This window comes from Watersipora subatra, chromosome 4 (genome assembly GCF_963576615.1).
Source record: "Watersipora subatra chromosome 4, tzWatSuba1.1, whole genome shotgun sequence".
Lineage (NCBI taxonomy): Eukaryota > Metazoa > Bryozoa > Gymnolaemata > Cheilostomatida > Watersiporidae > Watersipora > Watersipora subatra.
In genome coordinates, this window is record NC_088711.1 from 48,731,099 (window position 1) to 48,752,830 (window position 21,732).

Genomic DNA, 21,732 nt, shown 5'->3' on the forward strand with positions numbered 1-21,732 from the left:
TGAAAAAGAATCTTTTTTATTTATTCAATCATGTTATAAAACTTTATACTCTACTATGAAAGCATGGTTGGTTACATGCTCTTTATATTTTCCATAGGTAATCCCATTTTGTATTCTTGTAGCCTAAGTGCAGCATTAAGTTGTCATATCTAGAGAATTAATCTATATTTGAAAGTTCATTATCAAATACAGGTAACACAGTTTTGTGCAATGAATCATGAAATTAGGCGCCTTTTATTGCATCATCGAGTTCACCCATCGAATCCATTTCCTTCATAATGTCAAGGCCACCGACAAGTTCTCCGCTAATGTAGAACTGCGGGTAAGTCTTATATTCCGAGTACTCTTTGAGTCCTTGCCGCACCTCGTCGTCCTCCAGTATATCGAATGTTTCATATTCAACCTCTTTCGAATTGAGTATGTCTATAGCCTGTCGACTGAAGCCACATCGGGGCTGCTCTCTATCGCCTTTCATAAACAGCATCAACTTTGACTTGTTAACAAGAGACTTAAGTCTATCATTCAGAGGAAGCTGTTTAGGAAATGTCTCATCAAATTCATCATTTTCAATCAGCTCTTTGACAATGTCGAGGCCTCCGATAAGCTCACCATTGACATACACCTGAGGATACAGCTGCCAGTTTGAGTAAGACTTCAGACCTGCAAACATAGCAAACAGTCCTGCAAACATGGGGGCCAAGCAGATGAAGAAGGGACAGCACTCACTCTTCCTGCAATATATTTATTTGAAATAGAAACAATTCATCGGCTAAAATTCACTGGCTATAAAATGGTTCATTAAACATATGACTAAATATTTCATCATGTTTTCTACAGAGTACAAAGCTACAGAGCTCGTTGAATATGCTTTCTTGTTGAGCCGGCCTATTTAGCTATGCATGAGTTACTCTAAATACATGAAGATGTTTCTCCCAACGCTCACAACAACTCACAGTTAACCAAATAAAGGGTCATCTTAAATGAATTCCCAAGCATTTGCAAAAAGATGGTTAGCTCATGGAACCTTCAAAAAAATCTGAACCTCAACCTCGAATTATTTAAGGTGGTTTAAAAGTAATTAATTGTAATCAAATAAAGAAATACGTGATTTGCTGCCTTCAAACACTTAAAACACCAAACCATGTAACCAAAACGCAATGGTTGCAATGGTTATCGGTAATCAATAGCAAATGCTCCAAGAAGGTAGCCATGCCATAAGCGAAAACCCTTGTTGGTTGCAATCGCAAGCAACTTGGCATAGATCAGGCAAGCTACCACAAAAAATTGATGTTTCTCAGCCAAGTTGTTTCTGATGGATGCAATTGCCATTTAGACTGATAAACTTATTAGACAATACCTTGTCGGACAGCATTATCCGTGAGAATATCAAATGAGCCAAACTTAACATTCCTCTCTTGCAGTAGGCCAACAATAGTCCTGCTGAATCCACATTGTGGAGCATCAGGTTCTCCTTTCATGAACAACATCACCTTAATAGTCAAACAACATATTCAGTTGGTCTGCCTTCACAGCAACACGGACTTGAATAAGCGTGATCAAGGATGTAGAATTTAAGCCTGATCAAGGATGTAGAATTTAAGCCTGATCAAGGATGTAGAATTTGAGCCAAAAAGACTTCGCACTTCTTTTCCGAAGTTCAAAAAAATAATAGCCTGTCTCAACCTGAGTGAATGTTCAATACTGAAAAAATTTCAAACTCGACCAAAAAGCTAACTTGTCATTTACATTTTCCTAAATTAAATTTAACCGAAGTTTAGATGCACAAATAGAACGACTTAATGTGGATTCTATTAGAGATGCCCCGATTCTAAATTCACCAGCCGATTCAGATACCGATCCGATATACCGATCCTAATTGAAAAATAATCCGATTCAGATCTTTTGTGTTGCATAGATAGTAGCTCATTTTATTATGCAAATACAAAAATAATGCAAAGAAAACATGAATATTATTGTATTTATTTGTTTGCATTTATGGAAAAAAATACATGTATATACATATTCACATACTGACATACCGTGCATGTAGTAACAAAACAGTCAATGTTTCTTGTAATTTGTAAATAAAGGTAATTACTGTTAGTGGTACAGTTCTATCTGTGATAACGAAGTCCCTCTTCTATTGTTAGATGAACTGCTGTGCTGTACAAGTTTAGAGCAAATCAATGTTTCTTTTAAAAACCGTTAGTGATTCAATTATCTCAGTAAGACGTCTCTTTTCTTCCATCATTATCAATGTAGCCAAGCGTCCTGAAGGGGGATTCCCTTGCAACAAATGTTGGAGGACAGGCTACATACCGATACGCCACTGGGGTTACCGTTTTTTGTACAATACAAACGATCCATTGTATCGTCAGGATCAAGAGAGTGATAGATAACTTTATGCGTCGACTGTTTAAATTACTTTCGTAATGCTAGTAAATAGAAATATTACACTGTGTTCTTGTTTCCCATTTTTGTTATCTTGTTCGTGATTGCTTGCAATAAAACCTATCGCTGTAATTGGGAAATACCACACTTTTTGTTTACGTTCTGGCTAAAAAGTTTCCTTCGCTGTGTTGATCAGTCTATAGACATGAAATAAATTGTGTGGCAGGCCTGAAATTCATTAAGTAAAAGTAAAAAGCTTACAGCTGATGATTTTTTATTAGTATAGCAGGCTAAAATACAGTTTTCTGCTAAATGGTTGATCTGTAAAAAGTATCGGAAGGTTCAGATTTTTTAAGAAAAGATCGGCCGATACCGATTCCGATACTTGACACTCATATCGGCACCGATACCGATTCCGATACCAAAATCGGGGCAACTCTAGATTCTATGTTAAAGAACCTGAATTTTTTCAATTCCATGAAGCATATAAACTAATAGAATACTAGTACAAGGCAACTTTGTTTCCGTGGGTGGTCAGAAAACCAAATTATAATTCAATTAAAAAATAACAAAACTAAGGTCCACAAATAATGCAACTTTACCAAAATTTTACCAAAAGAACCCTGAGTAAATAAAAAAAGATTGAGATCGACCAAATAGTGAGTACTGTATTAAATTGTTCAACATTTTGAACTTGTCTTCGCATGTATTCATCATAGCCTTATTTTAAAATAATTATTTTGAATCGCCTTGGTACATTTCTGTGCAGACTTTCTTCTTCTGTTGCGGTTAAGTGAAGCAATATTGTTCCTGAAATTTGTATCAGAAGATTGCAAGTATGATTCATCATTACATCTAACTACATTCAGCGCACTTTTGCCACTATAAATGTATCCATCCAGATTTCACATTAATTGAAATTTGTCAAATAAAATGATTGTTCAACTGTATTACTGGAAACTTTCACAAAGAGATAACAGAAAATATAGGTTCCTGCAGAAAGAAGGCTAACCTCATGAGAATTTATTAGACGCTTTAGTCGATTTTGCAATTCTTCTTTGGCATTCTGAACGACTGGTACTGAGATCGCACCCTTTTGTGCATGCTGTCGCACTTTTTGGGTGAGTTCAGCAATTTTCACGCCATTAACTCGATCAACCACTTTGCCTACAATTTCAACATTTTTATACCAAACAAAAATGCATGCAGAGCAATTGAGGAAATAGTGAAAAGAAACAGGCCACTTTCAACTCTATTCTAAAGACTGCAAAACAAACAAATGATTCCGTCACTATTCATTCAGAGTTAAAAAGTCAGGAGCCAAGTTATTGAAACCATGTAGAGTATAAATAAAAGTATACCCGCTTGAAGCAAAACTATTGTAGGCACAGCCTCGACCTCATAGTCCATTGTGACAGCTGGAACCTCTTCCGCTTCAACCTGTGATGAGAAACAATACATTCGCCATTCATTGTAAGTACTATAAGTAACAAAATATTGAGCGGCAGTTGTGTGGTAATAGATAATTTCCTAGAGTTACCTAAAAATATATATACATGAATTGTATTTAATGATAGGATATACACTAACAACACATATTGAAATATCTGCCAAACATCAACAAGTCATTAACCCTAAAAAGCTTTGTATTATTTGCAGTTGAATAGTAACATAATGTCGCGTTAGTACTTAAGCAGAATCTCTTCAAGTTACTCGTGAGCTTTCACAATTATCGTACCTGTAAAAAAAGAACTTTGGAGCAGACTTTGTCATTTTGTAGCTCAAGTAATACATCTGTGACCTGTTTGCACTGTTGCGCCCAATCTGCTAAAAAGTGAACCACGACTAAGGAATGATTCTTCCACGATTGTACTTTTGCCTCCCAAGACTCAGCCGATTTTATCACCTCCATGTTGCGCCTTTATAGCTTGAGAGTTTAAAATGCGAAGAAAACGCTAGGTTTTGTCGTGGCGATGTTCATAGAAACTTATAGCGTCAGTATCTTTGTCACATCACCGCTGGTTTAAGTGTCGCTTCTATGTCAATGCCGATATTAGCATCAGCATCTTCAGCGGAAATCGCTTTAAAGCTTATGTGTTCAATGAGCAGAGGCTGAAATGGGAAAGTTGGAATGCTCAAGTTATTTAAATATAGAGCTTCGTAACAGAACGCAATAAATATGTAACAGAGCTGTTTATTTTGCTGTCTCAATGAAAGGCTGAGCTTTGTTAACAAAATATTATTATGGCTCAAGTCAATCTGATCCTGCAGTTTGTGCTAAACGGGAACTGATGAAAAAGCTTGAGCATGTAGCGGAAAATAAATTTATGCACTTTAGTTATTGGTAAACTTGACGCCCCTTCACATTTCCTGTTTCGTCTAAAGTAAAATTAGAGTCATTCGTTTTGATTTATTTTTGGTTATTGCTGCTATTTTATTAAATTAACATATACTACAGTGGCTTTTATTGAAGGATTTGTGTATTCAAAGACTTTTCCATCGAAGAGTTGTTTCTTAAAATTTAATTTGTGATATTTTTAGGAAAAGCCTTGCTGTAACTCTGCGGAATTCACTGAAGGTTTTTCTTATGTGCAATATTTGCTACTTGTGTTCATGACTCTTTGACAATATAATGGCACCTAGTTTTCTGTAATATGTAGAGTTACAGGTTCTGCAAACCTTAACATTACACGTACTGTTAAGGCTTACATTACTTTTCCATGTAAAATATTTGTAGCAACAGTCGGAAGACGTACAAGTAGAGCTACTCTGTGCACATAATCTTCGTAGATCTAAAGTGCTTCTGTTGTACTTTTAAGTCTCGTACGTGTGCCTTAAAAAGGGATGCACACACACCATCCTTAGGGGCACTATGTGCCTTTACATGTTTTTGTGTCTGTTCAACATATCGTACATTCACACTCATTCATATAAGATTTTTCTAGTATATATGCTGCTATTTAGATGATTACGTGATCTGAAATTCTGAAGATCCAAAGCGTACACATAGTTCTTTTGTGTTTCAGACTACGTAGATGACAAAACTCTATACATACAGTCACCTGTTAGTGTAAAAAACATGGATCATTCATATGAAACTTTTTATCTATTTGATTATTTCTATTTGAACGGAAAACTTCCTTGCAGTGCTTTTTCTTATATAAAAATTAGTTGTGAGCTAGTTGTTGACCTATTGCTACCTCAAAAATGGTTTCCCACCATTCAAATTCAGAATATAGTGATAAATTCTTTTTACAAAAAGTAAATAAAAAATAAACTTCTTATAAGCTTTAAACAACTGGCAGAGAACCAATCAAGCAACGTTTAGAGACACTTCAAGTCATTTGACCTAAACAATGTTTATCGATTTGTTCATGGAATTGCAAGACACCTTAAACAACTAAATAGGCTGCCATCTCAAGCTAATAAACCGAAAAATATGCTTTGAAGTTGAATTACTCCAGTCTTGGAGCCAAGTTATGGGAATGTCAGTCTGTTGTCAAAAGTCAATGACAACAATGCATCTTGGGATTGGGACTGTTTCAAGACTGTTTGATACAGGCAGTGAAAACATTATGTCCTGAGAAGACTACGATGTTACAGAGAGTAAAAAAGTACGACTGTTTCCCAACACCTGTACAAGGTGGATAGAAGACAGTTCTGATTCTTTAACAATTATTGTAACGGAGAACTTGAAGCGTTGAAAATCTTTTGCAGTTGCATTAATCGAGAGCATTTTCAATGATTGCCCGGTTATTTCCTGGAGTTATCATCTCAGAGTTTTTATTGCCAGTCTCATCTTCTGTAACATAATGTTGTTGCATGTGCCTAAGCAACCTTGCACCACATATAATGAATCTCGGTGATCAACATCATTCCTTTTTTTTTCTTTTAGCCATAATTCCCACATTAAAGATAAATAGAAACTCTTTTTTTCTGAACGGTTGAGAGATAGTATACACCAGCCCTTCACACATGTTGGTCATGCTGGCTATTGTGATTCAAAAACAGTGTCGCGACTATTTTTCACTTACAATGAAATTTGGTCTATTTTGTTTTATTCTCTTTTGGCTTTGTCCCTAAAATAACTAGTGTGGATGTATGAGTGGTGTCTAACATTTTTGTAGTAATGTATGTTTGGCAATTACATCATGTTACAATATTGCTTTATAGAACCTGAAGAATATCTTTCCATTCCGTCGGTCAGTAATGGATAACCTAAGATTGGCCTATGCTGCCTGCAGGATAGGCTTTTACAGGGTATGTTACTTTGTTATCTTCCATTGAGCAACAACTATTTTATTTCTACTATAAAATCTTATTATTGCTATTTTAGCTGGTTAAATTAGTCCAGCCTTATTGTTGCTGAAGAAAAATTGAAAGTAGGCTGTGTTATTTTCGACATATTTAAATATTCACAATAGCTTGAAAGTGATTTTGTGATTTATCTCACAAGCAACACAATAGTTAAAGATGCTTGTATATTCATTATTCTTGCCAGCAACACACTCGTATAATTTATTATATGCATCGTGTAAGCGAATAAAGTAAATTTTCAAAAATTGAAGTTTTCATATTTTTGATCAGCTTTAAATCGGAAATTCTTCTCGAGCTGTTTCTCAAATATTGTAACAGTTTTGATAAAAGTGAAACTAAAAATTTGAACTGTAGCAATTAACTTTTATCACTTTTAGTGAAATTCGTAACTTTGGTGATAAACATAGCCGATCTCAAACCAAGTTTTACAGAAGCTTCAGATAACAAAGACGTAGCGCTAATCTGTTGTACATTAATAATTGTTCTAGTTAACTGACAGGAATATCAGTTAGGCAACTATAATAGTCAGCAATTTCCATGACTTGATTTGTTTGAGCACAACCATGTCAAACAATTTTAAATTATTTCATAAGGGAACCACTTCACCTTCAAGTTTACTGTTCTGTAAATATTTTTGCAAAAACCATAGATCAACTCCTATAAATAAAGTTATTGCCTAGTACTGGAGAAATCGTCTCTAATGTGAGTGATTGTATGTTTAAGCAACACGGCGGCCCTTGTTAACGGAAAAATGCTTTTTTTCACTGCTCATCTGCTGTGTAGCATCTTTCAAGCTCAGTTTCTCAGATGTAAATGACCTAGTTAATGACCTAGTAATATCATCTTTAGTTTCTATATGAATCCATATATTTTTGCACCAATATAAAATTAAGTACGAAGGTAACAGCATAGTATAACAGTAATTACTATTATGTTAACTATGTTGCTATTTTACTAAAGGAAGTTTCAAAAGCTCTAAAGGTTCTATAAAAATCTGTCTGGTTCATTTCTACAATGGTGGATTATTTAAAAACATACACGATTAAATTTTTCCTGTTTTTATTTATATTAGTGACTTTTGGAAAAATACAATGAAAATAACTTTTCAAATAAATCATATTAATAACACTCAAGCAAGGGTATCATGAGATGGTTTTGGAGGACAGCTTATATCAGATGGAGTAAATAACATCTTACTCGATGTACAATGAATGCTTATGGCCCTGTAAGGTGTAGGCCTACACAAAATAGGAATTCATGAGGGTTTTTGCTAAAATTCTCTTTGCTACAAAATTTATGCTATTTTATCATATTTCTGATTGCATCGCTTTGTTATTAGTAATACCAATGATTACATAACCACTTACTACTCTTCTGGTAAATTTCAAATTTTACTTTGCATTTGTTTCTACATGTTGCCTTCTGTTAGTAATTCTACTTTCTATCCGACTTCTGCTTCAAGCTAACCAATTTAGTTCTCAGTTCTTTCCATCAATGTTACTTATATTTTAGCTAACTAATCGTATTACTGGGCGGGTACCTCCTCCTTCCAAACCACACAAGCATGTTGTGTGCATTGGGCTAAACAACAGTGGTAAAAGCGCTGCTCTCTCATTGGCTGCCGGAGAGCAGATTGACCAATTACAGCCTACTGAAGGTTTTCATATCAAAGACGTAGAGCTAACAGATTGCATTCTTACGGTCAAGGAAATCGGAGGTAGCTACAATGGTTTATTTGCAACAAAGTTTGGTGAACCTAAAGTTTATATAAGTGTGATAAGAAATATTATGTAATAGGGTCATTTGTGGCTACACACACTGATAAAATGTGTCGTTACTGCGCCACAGTAGATATCTTTTGTGGCAACGCACACCAACTCTAAAAACTGTGTGTTCAGTCGACCAATAGATTGACCAATGATAATTGACTTCATCAATGATGTCATTACCCAGTTTTTCATTACCATGATGTAATTAATTATCTATTGTGGATCATCAATAATTTGGAACAGCAGCAGCATTTTCATAATTAGCTCACGCTGCTATATTTTGTTCAAGGGAAGTGCTAGATGTTAATGATGAAAATCTATGAGGTGCAAAGTAACTTGGGTCCACAAAATGAATCATATAAGAAAAATTGACTGGGTTTTGATAGACACTATCTGTTAAAGAATTATCTTGAAGGTTTTGTGAACAGTTACAATATTTATTAGTGACCTTCACATATAGGCGTTACAACAAAAACATATCTGTTCATAAATAGTTGCTTGTGGAAAGGCTAATGATTATCGGTTGAAACAAAGTTTCTAATGAATTTGGCTTGCACTGGTAATGAATGGAGTGGAATCGAGATCATGTTCATTTGGAATCATCTCTTTCGGTGAACCACAGATGCATAAGCTTGTTCTTTCTTGTTTGGGCATAACTCAGACAATTCATTTCATCGATACAAGCAGTCACCCCTTCTTTGGTGCTAATATGTGTTATATTCAGAGCACCTTCTACATGGAAAATTTTATTTAAATTTGCAGTTTCTATCTATCGTAGAGTAATTCGTTGGTTTTTGTATAGGTTAGTTTTGCTAAAAGCCTAAATGGCTTATTCCAAATTGTTTAAAGGTTGACTTGCAACAAAATTCACATTACAGTTATTTGGTATCAAACGATTCACCATGTTTTACTTTGCTGTATTGTAGGTTCAAAATACATAGAAATGTGATTACAAACTCTTAAAAGCTCAAAAACGAACAGTTTAAAAAATGGTCATAGGTCGGAATCTTTTTATTTTGATGGCGTACTCAACTCGACGTGGTTGTTTTGACACTTGACGTTATTACGTGAAATGAAAGGCCAATAAAAGGCTCAATATGAAATGTCTTGTAGCACTAGTTTATGACAAACACTTCGAGTTCTACCGGAAAGCCCTGATCAAATATAGATGCTCGCTACTTTACAGTTTTGTTTTGGCTTGATCTAATCATTTAGTCGTAATCGGATCTTGTGACCCATACTTCCTGCCAAATGGGGCGAAAAATTTCTGCAGCATTTTTCCACTATCACAGGTGACCAACAGGCTCCTCATGTTTATCAGAGTATGCACTCCTTCAAGCTAAGGTTAAAAATTGAACTAGTTTTTAGGCTAGGTTTTTGAGATATCAGTGCTCAAAGTGACAACATTACAATGATGATGAAATAGACGCGTAAGGACAATAGGCACGGTTCTATTGAATGCATGAAGTTATTTGTGAAAATATTTTGACGAATGAGGTTGCATGAAAGTGTAAACAGAAGCACATCGTGTTCAACTATGTCTCATTTGAGCCGTTTTGGAGCAGCGTTTTTTGTGATGGCTGCAATTAACTGTTCGTTTTTGAGTTTTTAAGAGCTTGTAATCATATTTCCACATACAGCCAAACATGGATAACTCGAACTTCAAGGGACCGAGCGAAAGTGTTTGAATTATCAGAGTGTTCAAGTTATCAGAGCACTGTCACAAGTCCATGTATTTACTTATTTATTAGTAGATACATGTACATATACAAACTATAATATAAATCAAAAGCACAAATGACTTGTTTCAAATTAAATGCTTCTAATGTAAAGTTTAAAACGTTTTTATCAAAAAGTAGAGATTTTTCTATCACTTGAGATTGGTTTGTTGTTTGAGTTGATGTTATTGCCAGGACGTTTTTGAGATTGACATTGGCAAAACTTGATTGTTGTTGAAATGCTCAAAAGAAAAGGCATCTTGTTCTTTTGAGCGTTTTACCCACGATCACTTTTGCCGATTTTTCTTGAAGTTTATGAAAAGATTAGCTCACTTTACCTTGCTTCCGAAGGGCGATCGCTAAGCGGATGTTTGGTATAAATCAAATTTCACCAAACCTTTAGAAAAGTCGTTGACAAAAATATTTTGCTGATGGTGGTAATAACGACGCTTATGAATTACGAAAAGTTGAGGTTTACCTCTATGGCTTGGAATAAAGTGATTTTCTAAAGCGATAACAACTGTTTCGGTAGCCGTTGGGAAAAAACAGTTCGAGTTAACAGGGTTAAGTTCGAGTTATCTATGGCAATTCATCATTACGTGGGAACGGACCAAAGAAACTGTTCGAGTTAACCATGTGTTCGAGCTATCCGTGGGCGAGTTATCCATGTTTGACTGTATTTTACACATACAACACAGCAAAGTAAGACATGGTGAACCTTTTGATACCAAATAACTGTAATAACTGTAATGTGAATTTGGTTGCAAGTCAACCTTTAATAGTTCTCTTACATCACTAAAACCTTTTTGCATAAAAATTTATAACTGTGACTTTTACTTCATCAGTATGCATAGATTATTAGATAAGAAGTTGTTTTCCCTTGGTCCATTGTATGCAGTTTATGAGATAAAAAGATTTAAAAGAATATTGGAGTATATTGATGCTGATGCAAATCGGTGTAGCACTGTTTTGCTGCACCGGACTGTAAAGATGCTAGCTTTACAGTCCCTCATTACTTTTATGTGTGTTCATTCCTTAAATGTACAATAAGTGTTTATCAAGCAAATATATTAGTGGAAGCAGGTGTGACTAATGGATTTAGCCACACCTGTTTAAACTGATAATGAACTCTGGTAATATCTGAACTCTGATAGTGCAGCAACATTTCATTTGGAACATGTTAGATATTTAAGGCAAAAATAGATTTAAGAAAACTTTATGTAATGGTTCATAGTGAGATGAAACATTTTTGTATCAGTTTTTTTATTACATATTCAGTTAGTCGAGGATCGTGTTGAACTAACAAATAGCTCCTAGTCCACAAGCTATTCCTTGTTTGCATTAAGACTGCAATACTTTGTATAGCAGTAGTTGTTAACTAGATATGTTCTACTACAGTAGCTACTCGTTTCAGGCTCCGAGAAGATCCGCAAGTACTGGTCGCACTATTACAAAGGAGCTCAGGGGGTGATATTTGTGGTAGATGGCGCCGGGGAGGCCTCTGAGTTGGAGACAGCTCGAGCCGCCTTAGTCGAGGCGATGGATGATCCACAGCTTTCTGGGTTACCCATTCTACTGTTGGTAACGCATCAGGATGTTGAAAGAACGCATCCAAAATCAGCCAATGAGGTTTGTCTAACTGCAATTTAGTTTCTCAAGTAACAGCCATGTTTATTTTTGGAAGCTTCAAAGAGCATCAAACTTAATTAAAACTAACATTTCATTCATTTTTCTGTGATTATTTGAAGAATCTGACCTGGAATGACCAGATGCCAAGCCATAGGTTGGCATCTGGTCTTCCGTTACTCAATTCAAGTCGGCAGTGTTCAATTATTTTGGATAGGGATGATGTCATAACATTGGGGGTTTCATCAATAAATACAGCTTTATTTTGTGTTTTGAAAAATACTGAAGAATAATGCAACTAATAGCCATTCAACTCCCATTCCGGTTAATACACCACAAACATGCAGCTTCAAGAGCTGATGTGATCACGCTCATTTCCTGGCAAGCTAACAGAGACATTTTCACTTAGGCCGTTACAAGCCAACCGAAAGGTCTTACTCAGATTAATGCTTTGCACCATTAAAACAGTTAATGTCACCATTAGAACAGTTAATGTCATTTCATTTGAACTGGATGAAGTGCCAACTTTTGTAGTTGCTAAAAGCCTAAAACTGTTGACTGGGTGTAAAGCCTTTGTTAACTATACTAACTCAGACTATAGTGTGTAGTTATTACTATATACTACCATCGCTTTTTAAGACTTTTGCTTTTCACCATCGTGTTCCAATAATTGCTGCTTCTTTACAAGTTTCATAATCATTTGGCCATGGCATTTCTAAAGAACTCTTATTACTGACCTCTACAATTGCTTCAATGTACATTGCCATTAAATTATTTGGGCTATTATAGTTGAACAATTTTATTTTATGCATGGAAAACCTGCCTACCTGATCATTACATAGCCTGTGGTCATTATATGGCATATAAAATTGTGTTTTCAAGTGATTTAGAGCAATCTTCGGTTTGCCACTTCAACTCAGCACCTTGTGAATCTATAAAGCTTTTATTAATGTTATTTATTGAAAACTCTTGATTAGGTCAATAAATTATCAGTTGGCATTCCTAGCCTTTAAATGGTGTAAGGAGTAATGTTTATCACTGACATCACTAGCAGGTGCTTCCAATGGTGACACATGTTATTGTTTTGTCTTATCCTTCGTTTTTTCGTGACATCATTTTATCGTTGGCGGCCATCTTTATAGACAATTTTAGCATTAAAAACACGAAGCTTTTGCAATGAACTTTTGAAAACGATGCTTTTGTTTACAATTTTTTTATTATTGTATCAAAACAATACCAAAAAGTACTATTAAATAAAAAAACGATCGTTTTTTACAAATATGGCGGCTTTTTCGTGAACGAGCACATGTGCAAACGAATTGATGACGTCAAAAAAGCGATGGATTGGTTATTCTAGTAGAGACGAACATCCTTTTTGCATTTCGAAAAGAGAACAAAAACTATGCTTATCATTATGCTCATTTTTCGTTTGAGAAAAAAACCGACATACAGTGAAACATGGATAACTCGAACTTCACGGGACCGAGTGAACGTCTTCGAATTATCAGAGCGTTCAAGTTATCAGAGCACTGTCACAAGTCCATGTATTTACTTATTTATTAGTAGATACATGTACATATACAAACTATAATATAAATCAAAAGCACAAATGGCTTGTTTCAATTTAAATGCTTCTAATGTAAAGTTAAAACGTTTTTATCAAAAAGTATAGAGATTTTTTTATCACTTGAGATTGGTTTGTTGTTTGAGGTGATGTTATTGCCAGGACGTTTTTTAGATTGACATTGGCAAAACTTGATCGTTGTTGAAATGCTCAAAAGAAAAGACATCTTTTTCCTTTGAGCGTTTTACCCACGATCAATTTTGCCGATTTTTCTTGAAGTTTATGCAAAGATTACCTCACTGTACCTTGCTTCCGAAGGGCGATCGCTAATATAATATCGCTAATATAAGCGGATGTTTGGTATAAATCAAATTTCACCAAACCTTTAGAAAAGTCGTTGACAAAAATATTTTGCCGATGGTGGTAATAACGACGCTTATGAATTACGAAAAGTTGAGGTTTACCTCTATGGCTTGGAATAAAGTATAACAACCGATTTAGTAGCCGTTGGGAAAAAACAGTTCGGTTAAGTTAACAATGTTGAGTTCGAGTTATCTATAGCAATTTCTCATTACGTGGGAACGGACCAAAGAAACCGTTCGAATTAACCATGTGTTCGAGCTATCCGTGGGCGAGTTATCCATGTTTCACTGTATTTTGAAAAATTGTCTTCAACATCCAGTTTGCGTTGATTGAGTGAAATACAAAGAGAGTTGTTCTATTAAAATGACCACTATCATAGAGGATGATTTTGCCCGATTGTCCAGTCTGGTTTACCAAAAATAAATAGGCAAGACACCCTTTCAATGTCGTCATTTGTAGTGGCACCTAAGCTTGGAATATTGCAGTCTAAGCAATCGTACCCTCTGAGACAAGTTAAATAGCAAAAAGGTCTCATCAAGTTGCCAACAAACTTGCAGCTAAAGGGTTATGACTACCCTAGGACACTTATATTTCGCTAGTATTTAGTTTCGTGAGTAGCGCACAGAGTAAAATTTCGCTGCAACTTAATTTCGTGGCTCTGATGAGTGCGAATATATAGTCGTGTGAAAATAAATGCAGTGGAAAAAAAATTACATTCCTCAGGTCCAGTTCACTAATAAGAAAAAAATTCAATTTGGGAATAGTTTGTATTTGTAAACCACAGGTTGAAATGTGTGGGTGAGATCGGCAATTCAATTTGATCACTTGCTGACATTTGTTTCTTAGACTATCAATGACGTCTAGGTCCCTCCTGCCGTGACTTTCACACTCTAATCCCAAGAAGAAGAAAATAGATAGGTAACAACCAACTTCACAACCAAAACTGTATAACCCTTACGTTGCCATAAACGCATTTATGCGTTTTCTAGGGGTCACTGACATAAACGCATTTTCTGACTTTCTCAGCAATTGTCTGGTAACCTGATTTTATTATTTGTTGACCACATAACCCACGGTCTTTAAGTGTTTTATGAAATTGACTGTGTTGTCCGAAGATTTCTCTATAAAATCAGCCTAAAACGACGAAGCAATTTTAAACTTTTGTTTGAGAATTTCTAATCTAAAACGAACATTTTTCTGTGAGTTCATTAACTACCCCGCGTGAGTCATAAAACAGGTAATTAGTTGTTGATGACATAATAGCCAGTTTAGATTTTCGTGATTATACAGATAATTAAAGTAGAACTTGAAAAATACTGTATACATATCATGAAGCAATATCGGCAATTTCGGTAAAATGGCTGGCACTAGGCCGGTAACGAATTTGTACATGATTGGCAGTGAAAGAGATAATGTGGTTGGACCTGATGAGGGTTGATATTGTTTTTGGATAGTAATAAAATTTATCACTGCAATAATTATTCTTCAATTTTACGACTTCACCTACCAGACTTTCATTTTCACCAGTCACAAATTCGGTGACTAAACTGATATTGCTTTGCCATGCTGCTCAGTTGGTGTATTAGCTATAATGAGTTTACCAGAAATTTCCCATTTATCCTAACCACAGACGAAAGTTGCCTGCATTTCTAGTATTACGATTTTATTGTGGATATCAATGAACAAAGCTATTTAACTTCGCGTTTTCGCTCGTTCGTTATGATAGTTTAGTTTCGCTCATTAAATTTTCGCGAAAGGATTACACCGCGAAAACGCGAAAGTTAGATGCCGCGAATACATAAGTGTCCTAGGGTAGGATAGTTTATACAGATCAAACTCCACATAGACACTTATAAGTCAGCTATCATAGGATAGTTTATACAGATCAAACTCCACATAGACACTTATAAGTCAGCTATCATAGGATAGTTTATACAGACTTAACTCCACATAAGCACTAATAAATCAGCTATCATTGGATAGTTTAAATACAGAGCTAACTCCACATAGACACATTAATTCATCAAGGAGTCAAAATTTGATAATAGCTGAAGTCAGGTTAGGCAAAAGGAGCCAACAGTAAGCTAAGAGCAAGTCAGAAAGTCTTTCTCAATCGCCAAAAATTACAAATGTAGCTTTTGACCAAACAAGTGAATGTTTACCATGAGTAAGTTACAATGTTCTACATAAATGAGTTGTTGTTTATTAAGACCAGCTCAACATATGCTGGTTGTTGGCATTCTCAGCTTATCTCAATGGCTTTCTAATTGCATTTGAATCCACCCTTTTCTTAGATGAATCATTAGTTCCTTCCGCGGAATTGATTCTAAATAACTATTTTATTTGATCTCAAGATCAGGTTCAAGTTCTGCCAAGCAATAAACTTACACCGAGTGCTATCAATTAATCTAACTAGACGCAGTGCAAGACTTCTGTGATATTGGTGCAGTCAATTGACCATGTATCACTCTGTAATATAATGTGATCGTGTAAAGGTACATGCAACTATCAGTGAACAAGGTACTCAACAAACAGTCTACTCACTTCATTTCGTGTATGGTCACGGAAAAAAGAATTTGTAGCATAAATCAAAGTTATTAAAATCCATTTTTCCTGTTGCATATAGGAATACCATAAAACCTTTAATTGAACGCCACCTCTATTTGAACGCTACCTCCAATTGACCACCACCCTGAGAGAGGGGTTGAAAAAAAGAGCCCCACTCTCCAATTGAACGCCGCCTCCATTTGACCATCACTGGCATTACTTGATCATTACGAGCCCATATCAACTGACCAGTAGAAAAGTGTCCACAAAATCGTATTAATAATTAATCGTTTATATCAATAACAATTAATTCCCCCGTTGTCCAATTCCAAAGCTTTTCATTTTTTGTTTGTTAAAACTTTGAAAGCAACACCATAGCAATAATCAATAACGATCTCAGGCTAGTAGTAGCTCTCTGTTTACCGTGGTCTTTCTACTTTGAAGTAGCCTACATATATATAAAAAGCAGCATAAATTTACGATGGTCGTTGAACTTTCAAAAGAGCACCATAGAAATAATTACTGTGTCAGGCTAATAGCGGTTCCTTGTTTAATGCAGTCATGATACTTTTAAGTACATATACATCTACATATATAAAAAAAAATGGCTAAACTTACGATGGGAGATGGAAATTTGAAAGCAATGCCATAGAAATAACTATTAACTGTCTCAGGCTAGTAGTAGTTCCTTGTTTAACACAGTCCTAATACTTCGAAGGACGTGCGTATAAAAACCGGTTCGCAAGTTTTGTGCCGAAGGTTACGTTTACTGAGCTTAATTTTATTGTGCTAAATGCAGCGTGTTAAAGTTTTGCTCTGTCAAAAATTGTTTGGATGCTAATATCGACTAGTTAGCAGTGCAGAAGAAGAGAGATGCCAGAAGATATTGTGGAAGGTATTGGACAAATAGAAGATGTTCGTTCCATCGAATGTAACAATCAGAACGCAGCTATCCGAGCAAACTATGGAAATATTTTGGTTTTAAAAACGTTAATTTTTGTTTCTGCATGTAATATAAGTATGATTCGTTTATGTCACTTGTTCATGAATATATATATATATATGTATCATTTGATAGATTATTATTGTGCAGACTTATATATAGAGTTACAAATATGCAGATTTACAGCATGATATTTAATAGCATCTTTGCGGCTATTTTAACGTGGCTCACAATGGATCGATGCTCATAACTCTACTTCTATTACATATAAAAAGCCAGTTTTGGCTGTAAACTGTAGCAAACATATCAGGGAGTGCAATGAGTCTTTATTCAACAATTTTGAATATAGATATAAAATAAAAATATGTCATCAAATTTAAAATGAAATAAAAATTGGAAATACCAACAAATTGCAAAGAAGGACACAGGCTATAATATCATCGCAGGTCAATTGCAAGCAATAGATATCAACTGGTAGAGATATTTCTCGGATTCTCGATGCACATTTATTAAGAGGTCTTTGACAAGTTAGAGGTAAGTTAACAGATTTATTGCATCCAAAAGGTTGAATATCGCTCCACCGAAAAAAAAGAGCAAAATATAAGCGACATTCGCTTCGCTCGTAATAGGGCTAAATTTATCTTTCGAAATTTCTGATGAGCCATTTGAAAAATAGACCGCCAGCCTCTATTCGAACACTATAGAGGAGAGGTTGAAAAATAGACCACCATGGCATTCAATTAGAGGTTTTACGGTATATGCATGTATGTTATTGTTTTAAATAAGAACATTAGTACTTATCATTATTATAATGATAACCACCAGTGTTCCTATATATATTTTCTATATGTTTAAACCCCACAGCCTGCTGAAATCAGATGCATGAAACTGGCAGTAGTCGAAAAACATAGCAAAAGATCAACAAATTTTCTGTTGTAGTTTTTTGTACTGAATTAAGCTCATATCTCCAACATCTCAGTGCCTAAACCATTGTCTAAATCAATCTTCTACACTCGATTGCATGCTGCTACCTATCGCTATATTGCTATGCAGCTTGTGCCACTGCTGAAAGCTTTGTTGAAACTTGGGGCATTAGTCAACGAGTTATGGTGGCAGTCGCAGTTTTACTTTAATGAATAATTTCATATTTTGTCTGACCTTTTTAGCTGTATACAGTGTTAAAGCTCATCATCTGTGACTGTTACGATTTGTCTATTTATAATTGTCATTGCTTGTAGATGTCAGAACTATGGGGCCTCAAAGAGCTATATCCTGAGAATATTTCGATCTACAGCACATCTATCAAACATATCGGTCAACTAAAAGCTGCATTCAATGCATTTGGCAACATTCTTGTACATGGAACTACTTCCCCGACTGATGTTCAGGTATCTTAAAGATCTGGCAATTGTATGGAGAGAGAACTTTCGTCCTATTGAATAAACAACTTTAAGCCACAAGAACAAAATATGATATTCAAATGCTTTATATGTTATGTCCATGTGTTATATCATGCTTTACGATTGACAATCTCATGACTCCCTCCGTAAGTCTAGATGTTCACTTGTATTCCTTAGCTGTGTAAACTGGCCTACAAATAATACTAATTCTTCCAGAGATAACCATAACAGCTTAATCCAATATCTTTATTTTACATTTTTTTCGTTTTTGTCATCCGTCTTGAAATTGTGTTGTCAAGTTTTTTTATTTCCACATTGTAATAATGCCATTTTCTATTCCATCCATAGATTTTTAATCTCCAAATGACATTTTGCTATTTCTGAACAATATTTTTTGTTGTTCATGCTAGTGCAAGTTTGTATGTTTTCACATATTTAAATCATTGGTGTATCATTCCAGATATAAAATAAACTTTTAACTGTATTAAGTCTGATCATGAAAATTGCAGAAAATAAAAAAATATTTTGGCTAGATATGTGAAATGACTGCTCCATGCCTGTAATCAAATACAGACGGTTCCCAACCTACGAACGCGTTACGTTCCGAACGATTGTTCATAAGGTGAATTTGTTCGTAAGTTGCTTCAGTGCTATATTTTGTAATATAATTTATGTTTAAGGCCTATATAAGTATATTGAAGGTTTATATAAGTATGTTTAAGGCTTATATAATTAACCTGTATTGGTTGGTACTGAAAAAAATTTAATAAAATGGAAATAATACTTTGGTGGACGCCGGGCCATGACACTGCATTTCTTATTTATTGTATGTCTTGTCCTTTCTATTATATTGTTGTTTTAATCGTTATGCTATCACTTATCGTTGTTGTCATATTTTTTGTATGTGTTGTCCGTTTATTATATCGTTGTTTCACTCGTTATGCTATTGTTATATCTGATATACCGTCATAACACTATCACTTATCGTCACTTAGATTGTTGTCATACCAACGCGCTAGCGGTCCTATTCATTCACCTTGTTAGCCGGTGTTCTTACCGTTTGCCGTTAGCCAGAACGGTTGATATTTGTACAGTCATACTTCAACTTACGAGCTTAATGCGTTCCGAGACTGAGCTCGTATGTCAATTTACTTGCATGTTGGTGCAATTAATTTATATATAGAACAATTAAATATATATTGATTGGTTTCCATACTCTAAAAAAAGGCAAATAAAACACTCAAAACAAGATGTTGTAACAGAAAGAACATGTTGGCTATTGTCCTTACGTACTACATGCTTTCAAAAAGCAACAAATAAAAAATAATGCAAGGAAATGTGATTAATTAAAATGTAAAATTAAATACATACAATAGCAGTTAACACTCGCATTTGCCAGGGAGGGAGATATAAGTTATCCTTCGTTACAACAGTTGACTTTGATAAATTTAGATTTTATCAAAGTGTTAAAAGACAAACTTAGAAGCAAACCTAAAAGCAAACTTTCATTTTCAACTAAACGTAATTAAAATTTCTTCGGCGTTCATAGTTTGAAATTTCTCACTGGTTAGCGAGAAATCTTTCCTTTTTTTCGCTTTCACGACTAGCCGGCCGTTTTAAGATAAACCTATCTAAGGACGTTTGCCTTTGTCGCCCTTGCAACATGTTGCGATTAGGACGAACACAGGTGTCGTCACAAATGGTTAACACACGATCACTAGCCAACTTGTCCGAATGTCTATTAAACAGTTTGGATAGATAGCGCCGGCCTTTTCACATTGCATCGTTTCAGTTACGCTGTCACCGGCCAATTGTTTGTCCAATGCCATCAGCGGTCGTGAAGATCGCTGCACCGTTTAGAAACTATGGCTAGTCCTTTTGCGAACTAAATGCCCTGAATATAATCCTTCTGTTTGATAATTATGAATGTATTTCTGTCATATTGCCGAGCTATCTGAATCACGCATACACATTTCGCATATTTTTCAATACTTTTCCGTTTAATATCGACTGTTATCATTTGCTTTTTCTTTGTATTATCTTTCATTTTACTGGCAAACTTTCGGTCTACGCACAGTACTTTTAATTCACATAATTCTGCACAGAAAATCGTGCACAAAAAAACACGGTACAACAGTATAACCTGAGCAGTTGAAAAATACAGAGTGATGCTGTTCTAATAAAACACCTCCGGCATACTTGGCAACTCACTCAAGTGCTCGTATCTCAAACATGGCTCGTATGTTAGTGCTAAAACTTGCTAGAAAGCTGGCTCGTATCTTAAGTTTCTCGTACGTTGGAGCACTCGTAAGTTGAAGTATTACTGTATATAAATGAGTGCGCTCATTTGAGCGTTGAACGTTTGAGCGTTAAGCAGAGCAGATAGCCGTATGCTCCTCGGCTGGTGAAATTTCCTTCGCTAATTAAAAGCCGAATGAAATTACAGGCACTTTCTTATCTTTATTTATTAGTAAAGATCTTGCCTAGTAAAGGCCGGCAAATCTCTTTACAATACGTATGTAAAGTTCAAACAAATAATTCGAAAGTTAATCGAGTTACGAACAACGTACACGCGTTCGTATGTACCGTTGTTCGTAACTCGAATGTTCGTAAGTAGGGAACCGTCTGTAGTTTGCTATTCTCTCTCTTAATTAGGTTGATGCAATACTTAAATACCACTGGCAACTAACCAGTCTAGAGATTATCATGTGTTTGTGAGGAAAGCACGAGGGGGGGTGGCCTCGATAAAGATGCACGAATCAAGTGTTAGCTATTAGAAGCTGCCCTACTAATACAGGCCAACCATTGTTTTCAACCACAATCCATTTTAGAGGGCAGTTCAAAAATCGATTTGTTCGGGTTCTCAAACGATTATTCATAACTAATGATGTAAATACTGCATGTTTAATCCTTTACAAAACTAGAAACTTACTTTTTTGATCATTGTTTCATTATTTCACACCACAAACTGAATATAAAGTTAATATATAATTAATGTACACCAAATTTTTCATAACTATTCTATTATAATGGAGTAGGGTAGGTTTGGAAATGTGTTGGCATATCTGTAGCAACTCGTATCCTAGGGGAGGTT

The 21,732-nt window shown here is 35.2% G+C and overlaps 2 protein-coding genes across 2 annotated transcripts; one reads left to right on the forward strand and one right to left on the reverse strand.

The window, feature by feature from the left end:
* Positions 1-148: 148 nt before the first annotated feature.
* Positions 149-4,346, reverse strand: LOC137395260 (glutaredoxin 3-like). Its single transcript, XM_068082122.1, has 5 exons — positions 4,130-4,346; positions 3,753-3,831; positions 3,404-3,558; positions 1,358-1,490; positions 149-660 (listed from the first exon to the last, which is right to left on the reverse strand). Exons 1-5 carry the CDS (start codon positions 4,301-4,303, stop codon positions 224-226), a joined length of 978 nt encoding a protein of 325 aa, XP_067938223.1. The 5' UTR covers positions 4,304-4,346; the 3' UTR covers positions 149-223.
* Positions 4,347-6,472: 2,126 nt separating this feature from the next.
* LOC137393830 (ADP-ribosylation factor-like protein 15) lies at positions 6,473-19,122 on the forward strand. Its single transcript, XM_068080539.1, has 4 exons — positions 6,473-6,651; positions 8,221-8,425; positions 11,610-11,824; positions 18,477-19,122. The coding sequence occupies exons 1-4, from the start codon at positions 6,601-6,603 to the stop codon at positions 18,633-18,635; spliced, it is 630 nt and encodes a 209-aa protein (XP_067936640.1). The 5' UTR covers positions 6,473-6,600; the 3' UTR covers positions 18,636-19,122.
* The last annotated feature ends 2,610 nt before the right edge of the window (positions 19,123-21,732 follow it).